General features: G+C 42.2%; 1 protein-coding gene across 2 annotated transcripts in view; it reads left to right on the top strand.

The window, feature by feature from the left end:
- Positions 1-145: 145 nt before the first annotated feature.
- The window catches only part of cfap157 (cilia and flagella associated protein 157), a 29003-nt gene continuing 15132 nt past the window's right edge, over positions 146-14016 (top strand). For both annotated transcript variants that reach the window (XM_030357878.1, XM_030357877.1), the window contains exon 1: positions 146-347. In XM_030357878.1, coding sequence (XP_030213738.1) covers positions 208-347 — 140 coding nt within the window. In that variant the 5' untranslated portion in view covers positions 146-207. The remainder of the gene's footprint in view (positions 348-14016) is intronic.

Below are 14016 nucleotides of genomic sequence, written 5' to 3'. Positions count from 1 at the left end.
TATAATAATAATATGAATAACTATTAGTATTGTTGCATTACTATTGTGATTATCATGATCAAGTCTTTTTATACAAACATGGCTTAAATCTGGTTCTGTTGTTCCAGTGGGGAGCGTCATCTCTTAGTAACGCGTGTGTTTTGGTTACTCGGTAACTAGGCTCACTAAACGTTCCCTCGCCCAGAAACACATGCTGAATACGCTAACATGTCGAAAAAGAATGATAGAAAAGACGGAGAGAGGCCACAAAAGAAAAGTAACGTCAGCGCGGCCCCGACGGAGAGGTCTGAAAGGGACGATGGCTTCTACCGGCTGCAGGTCCGAGCTCTGAAGGGCCAGGTGGAGAGGTAACTGCTCTAAAGCAGGGGTGCCCAAATTCTTCCCAGTGGAGGGCCAACATATAATCGGGGGGAGGCTCGTTGGCCAACATTTAAAATGTTCAGTATATTAAGTTAAATATGGGTATAAATAGCATGCGTGTGCAAAATCAACACTATCACAAGGTCATTTTGAAAAATGAATGACACTTTTTATTGTGCTTCAAATTAATGTTAAAAAAAAAATCATAAATCTATCTTCTTTAAATTAGAAAAATAATTGAAGTACTATGAAATATTTGAAGACAGACATGGAACATTACTAGGCCTCGGGCCTGTATCTTCAAATACAAAGACATTTTTTTAGTGCAAAAAGCAAAGTAACACAGGACAAAACATGCCCCCATTAAACATACAGAGCAGAACATACTCTGACACATTGGAGGTCCAGGCCTACACATTCTGCTTGAAGTAGGCCCATCAGTGGGAGACATGAAGCCTGTCATTGGTTTTTAAAATAACATGGGACAAAACATGCCCCCATTAAACATACAGAGCAGGGGCCGTATTACAGAAACCTCCTATCTTAAGTCCTAAGTTAAAGGTTGGGTAGGTGATTCGCTTTTTTGGCCATTTTTGCAAAATTACTTGAAATCCTTATCATAACCCGCTTACAGCCACTGAGTTAGAAGTACTGACATGAAAATTAAACAAGTCAATCATCTGTGGAACGGGCAGGGCTCGAAAAACTCCAGCCAATCATTTCCATTGCCACCGAGTTGCATTGGACAGTAAGTACGTCAATCAAACGGTCGTACTGCACTCCCCCTCCCCCGCGCCCCGCGCGACCCCTTCGTGCAGTACTCGTGACCCAGAGCTCGTGACCCAGAGCAAGCTCCTGTTTGTTGTTATCCTGCGGTAGCTACTGGAACTAGTTAATCCACATTTGGACCTAGCAGTAGAAGACAATTTCCATGGCAGACAAGACGCCACCATCCCCACCAGCAAAGAGAAGAAAAACTCATTTTCAGAGAGTAATTGATAACTAGAACTGCAAGCAGTTATGCAGGGGTCCAAGAAGTGTGCATTTCGCCGGCATAACGCGACAGGAAATGTGCGTTTCGCCGGCACAACGCGAAGCATGTGTTCAAAACGCTACCCTGAACCTGTGGATACAAAGGATTTGACTGTGGTAGGAGTAGCGAGAAGTCAGTGTAGCGTTTTCGCAGCGAAATCTTTTAGAAGATATACAATTTCCTTGTTTATTGCGCCCCCTAATGGCGAAATTTTCCGAATTTTTTATCGAACGACGTTAAGGCTAGCCCCGACATGTGTGTAAAATGTGGACTCGATCCGATGTCTAATTTTTTTTTTTTTTTTTTTTTTGATTTTCCACGTCAAATTTAGCTAATAAACCAATATTCAAAACGCTACCGTTTCGTCGTCGAAAGTCGGATCAAAAAACTGTCTGAGGGTTTCTTTGCGTGTGCGTCTGAAGATGCCCTGAGCAAAGTTTGGTGTTGATTGGTCGAGAAATGCTGGAGGAGTAGCGAAAAAAAAGTTTTGCGGTTTTCGCGATTTTGCGAAAAAAAATTCTAGACGCAAATGGGCGTGGCCTATGCCAAAAGATGCAGCAGACTCCAGTGCATCTGTGTGTACAAGTTTTTGGACTCTGGGACGTTCGGTGTGGGAGTTATAGCCCCAAACGCGTATTCCCTGGTATAGCGCCACCTAGTGGCCGGCATGTCTGGATTTGGTCGTCTGCATAGTCTTCACGTACCTGGATCTAGTCATGTAATTGGCGTGTGTGCACCATTTACGGTTTGGGCTGTAGTACCACTTTCTTGGTAGGAAGTATAAGAACTAGAACTGCAAGCAGTTATGCAGGGGTCCAAGAAGTGTGCATTTCGCCGGCACAACGCGAAGCATGTGTTCGAAACTGAGAAACGGCGTATGCCAAAAGATGCAGCTGACTCCAGTGAATCTGTGGATACAAAGGTTTTGACTGTGGGAGGTTCGGTGTGGGAGTTTTAGCCCAAAACGCGTTTTCAGAACATTCCATTGGCGATTAGGAGATGTATTATTTCGTCGTTTTTTTGCGCCCTCTTGTGGCGAAATTTTGCAAAGACAATTTTCCTTTTCCAAATAACTCCCGCCCACATTAATAATTCTTGACCATAATTTTTATATAGACTCGGGTTTGCCCCGTGATGGTTCCCTCATAGTTTGAAGAACATTCCTTTGGCCAATTAGAAGATATACAATTTCCTCGTTTATGGCGCCCCCTAATGGCGACATTTTCCGAAATTTTTATCGTACGACATTAAGGTTAGCACCAACATGTGTGTAAAATTTGGACTCGTTCCGATGTCTAATTTTGGATTTCTTTGGATTTTTGATTTTCCACGTCTAATTTAGCTCATAAACCAATATTCAAAACGCTACCGTTTCGTCGTCGAAGGTCGGATCAAAAAAGTGTTCTAGCATTCTTTGCGTGTGCGTCTGAAGATGCCGTGTGCAAAGTTTGGTGTCGATTGGTCAAGAAATGTGGGAGGAGTAGGGAAAAAACAGTTTTGCTGTTTTCGCGATTTTGCGAAAAAAAATTATAGACGCAAATGGGCGTGGCCTATGCCAAAAGATGCAGCAGACTCCAGTGAATATGTGCGTACAAGTTTTTGACTGTGGGAGGTTCGGTGTGGGAGTTATAGCCCCAAACGCATCTTTCCTTGGTATAGCGCCACCTAGTGGTCGGCGTGTCTGGATTTTGTTATCTGAGTAGCGGTGCCGGACCTGGATCTAGTCATGCAATTGGCATGTCGGCACCATTTACGGTTTGGGCTGTGGTTCCACTTTCACGGGGAGGTAGTATAATAATAATAAAAATCCTTACAAAAACAATAGGGATCCAACCTGTTGGCTTGGACCCCTAACTAGAACTGCAAGCAGTTATGCAGGGGTCCAAGAAGTGTGCATTTCGCCGGCACAACGCAACAAGAAATGTGCGTTTCGCCGGCACAACGCGAAGCATGTGTTCAAAACGCTACCCTGAACCTGTGGATACAAAGGATTTGACTGTGGTAGGAGTAGTGAGAAGTCAGTGTGGCGTTTTCGCGGCGAAATTTTGTAGAAGATATACAATTTCCTCGTTTATTGCGCCCCCTAATGGCGAAATTTTCCGAAATTTTTATCGAACGACATTAAGGTTAGCACCAACATGTGTGTAAAATGTGGACTCGATCCGATGTCTAATTTTGGATTTCTTTGGATTTTTGATATTCCACGTCTAATTTAGCTAATAAACCAATATTCAAAACGCTACAGTTTCGTCGTCGGAGGACGGATCAAAAAAGTGTTTCGTGCATTCTTCGCGTGTGCGTCTGACGATGTTGTGTGCAAAGTTTGGTGTTGATCGGGCGAGAAATGTGGGAGGAGTAGCGAAAAAACAGTTTTACGGTTTTCGCGATTTTGCGAAAAAAAATTCCAGACGCAAATGGGCGTGGCCTAGGCCAAAAGATGCAGCAGACTCCAGTGCATCTGTGTGTACAAGTTTTTGGACTCTGAGAGGTTCGGTGTGGGAGTTATAGCCCAAAACAAGTATTCCTTGGTATAGCGCCACCTAGTGGCCGGCATGTCTGGATTTTGTCGTCTGCGTAGTGTTCACGGACCTGGATCTAGTGATGCAATTGGCGCGTGTGCACCATTTACGGTTTGGGCTGTGGTACCACTTCTAGATGGGAAGTATAATAAAAATCCTTACAAAAACAATAGGGATCCAACCTGTTGGCTTGGACCCCTAACTAGAACTGCAAGCAGTTATGCAGGGGTCCAAGAAGTGTGCATTTCGCCGGCACAACGCGACAAGAAATGTGCGTTTCGCCGGCACAAAGCGAAGCATGTGTTCAAAACGCTACCCTGAACCTGTGGATACAAAGGATTTGACTGTGGTAGGAGTAGCGAGAAGTTAGTGTAGCGTTTTCGCGGCGAAATTTTGTAGAAGATATACAATTTCCTCGTTTATTGCGCCCCCTAATGGCGAAATTTTCCGAAATTTTTATCGAACGACGTAAAGGTTAGCACCAACATGTGTGTAAAACTTGGAGTCGATCCGATGTGTAATTTTGAATTTTTCGGGATTTTGGATATTCCACGTCTAATTTAGCTAATAAACCAATATTCAAAACGCTACCGTTTCGTCGTCAAAGGTCGCATCAAAAAAGTGTTTCCTGCATTCTTTGCGCGTGCGTCTGACGATGTCGTGTGCAAAGTTTGGTGTCGATTGGTCAAGAAATGTGGGAGGAGTAGGGAATAAGCATTTTTGCGGTTTTCGCGATTTTGCGAAAAAAAATTATCGACGCAAATGGGCGTGGCCTATGCCAAAAGATGCAGCAGACTCCAGTGAATCTGTGCGTACAAGTTTTTGAATGTGGGAGATTCGGTGTGGGAGTTATAGCCCCAAACGCGTCTGTCCTTGGTATAGCGCCACCTAGTGGCCAGCGCGTCTGGATTTGGTTATCTGAGTAGCGGTGCCGGACCTGGATCTAGTCATGCAATTGGCGCGTGTGCACCATTTACGGTTTGGGCTGTAGTCCCACAAGTACGGGGGGAAGAATAATAATAATAGGAAAAATCCTTACAAAAACAATAGGGATCCAACCTGTTGGCTTGGACCCCTAATAATAATCCTTACAAAAACAATAGGGATCCAACCTGTTGGCTTGGACCCCTAATAAAAACGCTGAAAGAGAAAAACTGAAATCAAGAATAATCCTAGGCGCTGCTTTCGAACGTTGGCGGCAACTGAAGGACGAGAAGGGTCTAAAAACCGATGCTTGTGTGGCGGTTGACCTAGTTTCAAAGTTTATACCGTTTATACTCGGTAATACCGGTGTGGAGACGAGTGTATTACTCGGTGTGAAAATGTCCACACCGCGGCAACCCTAGTGAAAACCAGGACTTCCAATACAATTATATGAAACAAACATACATTTTCTAAAAATAGTAATGATTTATGTGACCGTTTAATGTTTATAACATCTGGTGCAACCATAGCAGCGAGAACGTATTCTCAGCAGGGGGTGCTGGGAAAAAAAAAACTCAGCCTGCACTAGACTTGCAACTCGTTACATTGATAATAAAAGATGTATAGCAGCGCAGCTCAATTACACCAGTGCATGCGCGCACAGTTGAAAATCGATCGTTCACATCCAGCTGCTCACAGAACAAGTTTAGCGCACCACCGCTACCCTCACACTTTTTCATATAACCTTTTTTCAGCACTAGGTCATATGAGCATTAAATAAATGCTGCGTCTCAAAATGCCTTGGACAGCAGCGAGGATGACTCGCTTTGCCACGGGCCGAAACAGTTCGGAGCGACCACAGCCAGAGCGAACACAGCGGGGCAGAGGAGTGTCAGGAATAGTCTTTGGTGTACACATCAGTACGGCCTATTTGCACTACTGTTTAGTGGCAATGCAGTGTTTTATTCGATGCCTTTTTATTTTCGTATATTATTTCAATTAATACAATTTATTTATTCATAAAAACCGGATCTGGTCTTCAAATCTTTTTTCCAAATAAAGGGCGTCTTACAATGGGGTTTGTGTTTATATTCGGACCAATACGGTACAGCGGGCGCTCACATGACGTTAAGCATTTCCTGGTGCATAATGTGACGCTTCAGAACCTAAAATCCCGTTTCTCCCCGTTGACACGACAACGCATAACCGGCGTTTTCAGAAATCTCCACTTTGGCCGGAGTTTTTAGAAATGATCGTTTTCTGTGATAAGACAGGGCCTCGGACAGGGGGTGTTGCAGTACCCCCAGCACCCCTACTTCCCGCGGTACTGGGTGCAACTTACAGCTGAATGTAGTGCCATGTTGTTAAACGAAAACCTACGCTAGCCTGGCTCGCTCTCGCGCATCTCTGTTCGCGCTCGTGCATGATTGCGCGTCCAGATACTTGGAATGGGTGGAGTCAGAGTCAGCGTTGAAGGAGAGGGGGTAGGACCATTTGAGTTGTGTATTTTCAAAATCTGCTGGCGTTTCGTAAATCACCTACCCAACCTTTAAGATAGGAGAAGTGTAAGATAGGATTTTTCTCAATTTGGTATTACAGAAACATATCCTATCTTAATTTAGAAATCCTTATCTCAGGTTAAGATATCCTAAGTAGGTGATCTAGCATCGAAAATCAGCTTTTATGTCTGTTACCTAGCATCAGATGAAGCTTACGCGCGCATCCAATATTTTTTAATTATCCGTCAACGCAAAGGAGACAACAAGCGCTGTGATTGGTCCGCTAACAAAATCATTTCCTGTAATAGAGTGGCGAAGTCACGCCCCTTCCGGTAGAGCAAAATATGAATGGGTTTTCAATGGAGAGAAAGTAATTATTTTCTTATTGCCCAGGATTACACATATGTTGTTTGTGGATTTAAATTCTAATTTTTCATGCCAATAGTTTGACCGTTTATTGTGCAATTGTTCAGCTAAAGGCTGTAGAGAAAACACAATGAGAAAGACTACACGTCTTGTATGTGACGTCACGCTCCCTGCGACTGGCGTGGCATGGACAAGACCAATAATCTCCCCATCGGCATAACTGAAACTCGCCACATGCCCCAATTTATATAACGGTTTTCACCTCTTTCAATGATTTTTTCTGGGGGGCAAGTTTTTTTGTTTTCTTTGCGTGAAAAATTATCCTTTAAATCCACAAACAACATATGTGTAATCCAGGGCATATAAAGACTGGGACCAGAAGATAATTACTTTCTCTCCATTGAAACCCATTCATATTTTTCTATCTCATAGGTCCCATGGGCTCTACCCGAAGGGGCGTGACTTCGCCACTCTATAACTTCTCCGGTTTGACCTTGACCCTTATTTACTTTGTACATTGTTTACTTTGCAAATTAAGGACCGATACAACACTACATTGTTTGTAATCAACATATAAGATCGATCAGGCGGCGAATTGCATTGCGTATCCGACATCCCAACGGAGAACTTTGAATGCTCGAAAGGTCTCCGTAGTTACGGGGTCGGATTACGGATAACGGATTAAGCCTTTCAACTAACATATTTCGTAGATCACCATTAAGCCTACATCTACGATTTTGCTGCGCCACATGTAACAAAAGAGTAAAAGTAAATGACAGTTAGGAGAGCTGATGGGCCATCCTAAAATTAGGACCGTTTATTTGGGATTTGGATAATTTAGGATATTTCTGTAATACACATTTCCTATCTGGAGTTAAGATAAGAACACTGACTTTAGGATCGGCCGTTCTGTAATGACTTTTTTCCTAAATCCGATCCTATCCCTTGTTACTATAATTACCAAACAGATAAGATAGGATTTTCGAGTTAGGAAGCTTCTGTAATACGGCCCCTGGGGCCTCATTACAGAAACTTCCTAACACTGAAACCCTATCCTATTTTGAGATAGGAAGGCATTTAGGGGTTTTGATATTACAGAAGGAGGTTTCCTAACTTAACTTAGGAAGAAATCCTATCTTATCTTAAGATAGGAATTTAGCCATTACAGAACTATCCTAAGTTAGGAATTTCTTAAGATAGGATCCCTAAGTTAGGTAGCCATACACCCTGTCCTAAATTCAAAATAACTGTCAACAACAGAAGAAAATGCTAGCAGCACTGCTAGTAGGTCTGTATGACAATGAAGACGAGGAACATCACAACAGAAATGTGATGGCTAAAAGGCTACCGAGACCGCATAATGATTTCTTTCTTTTTATTATTTGTATTTTAATTTAATTTTATCGCCTACGAAGACATTTAATTTTGAATTTGGTGGAAGAAATACTTTACTACTTTACTACTTTATTACTACCTCTTCTTGTTCTCTGTACCAATACCCGCCATGACCGTAGTACTAGTGCTACTAGCTTGCCGTCAGTGGTGGGTAGAGTAAGGAAAATCTATACTCAAGTAAAAGTAAAATTACTTCCTTCAAAATCTACTTTAGTAAAAGTAAATATTCCAATTGGAAAACCTACTTGAGTAAGAGTAAAAAAGTACTTTTTTTTTTTTTAAAGCTACTCAAATTACAAGTTACTTTACATTTTTGTATTGGAGTGCTTGGATCAATGAAAAAGACATAGCGTGTTAGAATGCGTGAGTGAGTGAGGGAGAGAAAGAGATGTACTCCTAAAACATTTCTTCACAAGTTGTGCAACAAAAGCAACAACAAAAAATGTAATTTAATTTCAAACAAATTTGCATTAAGCTCTGTGCATGTGACAAAAGGCAAGAGCTTTGTAGGAACACAACCAATTAAACACAAACGAGACTTGGCTGATTGGGCAATCAGATTTATCCAGCCTACGCACATAGCATGCACGCACGCACACTCACAGAGCCAGACATGACAATGACGAACAAGTTTGTGAGTGGTGTGCAGTAGGGTTGCCTCGGTGTGGACATTTTCACACCGAGTAATACACTCGTGTCAACACCGGTATTACCGGTGTAAACGGTATTAACTTTGAAGCTATAGGTCAACCGCCATCTTCTCCGTCAACTCTCCTCTCACACTCGGTGACAGCGGCTGGCAGCGTGCCAATTCACGGCGTCTTATAACGTTCTATATATAATAGTATAATATAATTTTATATAGGCCTATCATAATATCACGGCCAAAAGCTCTATGCGCCTCCGGATGGCCGTAGCCCGGGGAGCTCACGTAGGGATTGGGCTTCGCGGGGTTTGTTTACCGGCGTTGCTATGGCAGAGGTTGACACTAAGGTTTCAAAAGCACTTGCCCATCGGGCAAGTACCGGTCATGTTCGACTTGCCCGAATGTAATGTTCACTTGACCAAATCAAAATCTGAATCATGAACGGGCCTCTTTTTGCGAGGCACCTGGCCTAATTTGGGGAACTCAGAAAACTCATCCTAGCTGAATCTGAAGCTGAATGTTAGCTTCCACATAGCACGTGTTTAAAAAATAACAAACTTCTTCTTTGTTTACTTATATACCAAATGGTCACATCGTGCCATGAAGTTATTTCAGTCCACCGTTGCAACCTATTAAAGCTAACGCCCAGCTTTATGTAGACCTGCATGCTTTCATCTGGATTTTATGCAAATGTAAATAACTAAGGCCCCGTTTACACGAAGGGAAAACGCAGATATTTCCACGCGTTTTTTGTCACAGAAAACAATCATTTCTAAAAACTCCGGCCAAAGTGGAGATTTCTGAAAACGCCGGTTGTGTGTTAATAATAATAATAATACATTTAATTTAGAGGCGCCTTTCAAGACACCCAAGGACACCTTACAGAGCATATAGTCATCATTCAAAACTATGTAAAACAGACTAGGAATAAAAGGAAAACAGAGGTTAAACATGAAGAATAATAATAATTAATAACACTCAAAGACGCCTAAAGTGAAGGGGGGACCTCACTAACCACCACCAATATGTAGCACCCACTTGGGTGATGCACGGCAGCCAATCGGTGCCAGAACGCTCACTACACACCAGCTTGAGGTGGAGAGTTAGGGATGAGGTGGAGAGTGAGGGAAAAGAACATTTAAACACTATCGACCATATTTAAACACTATCGATCACATTTAAACAATATCGACCACATGTAAACACTATCGACCACATTTAAACACTATGGACCACATGTAAACCCTATCGACCACATGTAAACACTATCGCCCACATTTAAACACTATCACCCACATTTAAACACTATGGACCACACGTAAACCCTATCGACCACATTTAAACACTATCGCCCACATTTAAACACTATCGTGTTGTCGTGTCAACGGGGAGAAACTGGGTTTTAGGTTCTGAAGCGTCACATTATGCGGCAGGAAATGCTTAAGGTCATATGAACGCCCTATGTTTACAGTTTGTTTGTTACAGGAAGACGCTCGTGTTATTCGTTGTTGTTGATTCTGAGGATTCTGATTGGCTTGCACGGCTTTATCCTTCTTCCTACTAGAGTTTAGATTCTCTGCCCGAGATAATACATAGGTTATACACTATATCATTGGTTTATTGGCCTAATCTGAGGAGAAACCTATGCCATAAACAGAAATAATATAGGCCTTTATTACAAGGGTCTTCTCAATGCCGTGGAACGCTCCGTTCACTTGCATGGGTAGTAGTCCGGTGACTTGTCAAGCCCAGCGTCTTCCGTTGCTAAGCGACGTCACCGTCTTTGCAGACAAATTATTTCTCTGCTGATCAACACTAAGAATGTTGGTAACGAATAAATTGTAAAAAGACACACCATGTGAAGTTATTTTTTCGTTTTGGCAAGTAGCCGTGTAATAAGCGGGATAATGTATAGAACGTCGCCGGTTATTGTCGAAAATAAGCCCCTTCAGGGCGAAGCAAGACGCCTTCGCTGCGCGTCGGCCTGTGTACTGTTTGTTACGTATTTTAAGAATCTAAGCTACCCACACATAGACCCAATGATGCAGGACCAAACATATAAGCTGCGTTACCCTCACATAGCCACAAGGGGAGCATGATGTTATTGAAGGCTGCTCCCTCTTCACCTTTAATTAAGTGAAGAAGCCGAAGCCATAACGTCACCCCGGCCACGCCCACTAGGCAACGCCCACTGCATAGGCCACACCCACTTGACGTCCTGTACGGAGGACGTCGAGTGAACAGGCCAGAGATCAATAGGTAGACGGCGCAGCAAGGGGGCTTGAAGTAGATCACGGTATTTTCCTCTCACTCGCGTTAGAAACAATTCCCTCCGTATAGCTTCACTTACCATGCCGAAACATGCCGACGACTTTATAATAAATGAAGTGAGTTAAAGCAACCCGGGATTGGACAACTTTCTTCGAGAATATGCAACATGTTCGTCCTGTCGGGGCTTATTTTCCCGATAATGACCGGCGTTCTATACATTATCCCTTACATATATATTTAGCAGAGTAGGCCTAGTAACAAATGTATACAAAGTTACATATGTATTTAAAAAAAAAGTCGGGTTCAAATCGGGCTCAGACTCATAATTACGGTTAATGTGTCGGGTCGGTCCGGGCTCGGACAGAACATGCACGGGCTCGGGCCGGGTCGGGCTTGATTTTCTGGGCCCGATCTAAGCTCTACTACACTGCCGCCCATAGGTTTGTCATAGTTATAATGGCGCTCGATGGCGTATTTATGCGTTTTGATGTAAAAGACAACTTTTTTGAAAACGATGCTGTGTGCACAATGTTATTTTGGAAAACGGAGCGGGGGAAATATTAGTTTCTATAAATACCCTGCTACGTATAAACGTGGCCTGTGACTAGTGCCGAAACACTGCCAGAGACCGCACTGCGAGTGAGTGACAGGAGGCGGGGCTATGTTCGCGCTGTAGCGCTGTCTGTCTGTTAACTCGCTGTCCGAAAGAAGAGAAGACAGATCAATTGCAAATGTATCTATTTTGTGTGATTTTACGGAAGAAAATGGTTGCTTTGCAGTTTTTAGAAACTCTTAAATATATATGAATATATATGAACAAACCCTAAAAAATGCACTTGCCCTTTCGGGCAACCAGGAATAATCTCAACTTGCCCAAATATTATTTTTTGTTGCCCCGGGCAAGCGGGCAACCGTTAGTGTCAACCCCTGTATGGTAACCGGTCTTGTAAGAAAGCACGTCAATTCTCGGCGCGACAATTCTCCCGCACAGAGCAGAACTGTGGCCTACTCCCCACATTTTAATTGTCTTAATTATAAATATATTTACTGAATTTGTTTTTTATTACTAAAAAAAACAAAAAAAAAAACGGTGTTGCCAGTGTGCAACACCGAGTAATCGGTGTTGGCCTCAACACCGGTAACACCAGTAATACCGTATACCGCGGCAACCCTAGTGTGCAGAATACAGTGTAACATAGTATCTTTAGAATTATATAAACTATACGTGGACCGTAACTCCAACGGTCGACTTGTCTCCTCGGCTATGGAATTGCAACAATGTTACAACCTAGGGAGGGTGCGTCGCTAATACAATACAACTAATACAAGCGTGTACGCTTGTATTAGTCAAGAGTGAGTCTGTAATTGTATTAGTCTACGAAGATAATGTCTTTATTAAAATACTAATTTTAATGAAGGCACAATGGAAAATGTAATTGAGTAAAGAGTAGAATTCTAAATCAAATATTTACTTGAGTAAGAGTAAAATTACAGACTTAAAAAAGGAACGTGAAAAGTACTCGTTACCCAATTTTTTTTATTTTTTACTCATTTGCGTTACTTTAAAGCGTTATTACCCACCACTGCTTGGCGTCATTAACAAAGATCCTCAACAGTCTCTGTTAACGTTAAAAGTAACTCATTCTATCAATCTCACGCACACTCTGAGTGCAGAAACAGACATAACCTGACGATTGCCGATCGAAAAATCGGATTGAAAGAACAGTTAGGGTTATCTTAATTACCTAAATTAAGATAAGATAGGATGCCAAAAATAAGATAGGAAACGGCCAACAGGTTAGGGACTGCTTCTGTAATAGAAAGTTATATAGGATGTTCCTATCTTTGAGTCCCTAACTTAAAGGAGCATTTCACCGGTGGAGGCATGAATATGTATTGAAATTGGGTCCTATATGTAGTCGAATAATAAAATAAAATTCTAATTTGGTGCCGTCTTGACCGAGAAAAGGCAAAAAGTGACTCTTTGGCGCTTGTGGATTGAAGAAAACAACTCCCACCATTCACCACGATGCACAGCTTCGCTGGCCACTCCCGCTGATCTAGATCTCCGCCTATCGGACACCTCGCTGTTCCATCTACCAAGCTGATACTGCAAGACTGCTTGAAAATCATTTCACACAACATTTCTAGTGAAGATCCAGTACCTTCCGCCATTGTACTTCAGTTTTATCAACAGCCTCTGTTAGCTTAGCTTCAGACGCTGTGGATGTTAGTTTCTGCTGGTGAAGTCCCAGCCACTGGCACTGCTCTAATAGTTCTGTAGCGTCAGTGGGTCCCACCCCCTATAGGGGGGTGGGACTAGTGCTTGTAGTCTTACGAGAATCCTCCCCTCTTACACTTCTTATTTACTTCTACGCAAAAATCGTCATATTGCGTCATCTTAAACCCGAAGTGTTGGTGATCGATACGGATCGCTCCAGTCTCTCAAGAAAATAAGGGAATGATGCACGACCAGTCAAAAGTATGAGTGGGTTTCTAACGATACAAAGCTTAATGGAAATGGGTGAAGTTTCCCTTTAAGTTAGGATGAGAAGTTAGGCTTTTTTCTCAGAAAAAAAAGTAAAAAATTGTAAAAAAAACATGACCCTTCCCAGTGCCTGTCTTACCTATGCCCGCCACCTCTATATATAGGCTAGTAATAATTTCAAAACAAAAGCATAAATAAACTCAAATTAACTAATTTATAATACAAACGAGAAAAAAACCTAAAATAGTCATATTATTTTATATTAAGCAAACAATCTAAAAAAATGTTTTACAATTAAATCTAAGAACTGCATAGCTCCAACATACTGGCCCCTAATAGGGAAAAGTGTAAACACCCAATTACTTAAATACATAAGGGGAGCTATTCTCTCTACCTGCCCCTAACTCTTAAGACTATATTCTACAGTCTTCTTCCTGATAGCTGGATGGATTGTGCTGGAAGAAATAGAAATTAAAGATGGAAGACAGGACAGATGGAAAAAAATAATGAATATT

Source organism: Gadus morhua, chromosome 6 (assembly GCF_902167405.1).
Source record: "Gadus morhua chromosome 6, gadMor3.0, whole genome shotgun sequence".
Taxonomy (NCBI): domain Eukaryota; kingdom Metazoa; phylum Chordata; class Actinopteri; order Gadiformes; family Gadidae; genus Gadus; species Gadus morhua.
This window is presented reverse-complemented; position numbering and strand designations above follow the sequence as displayed.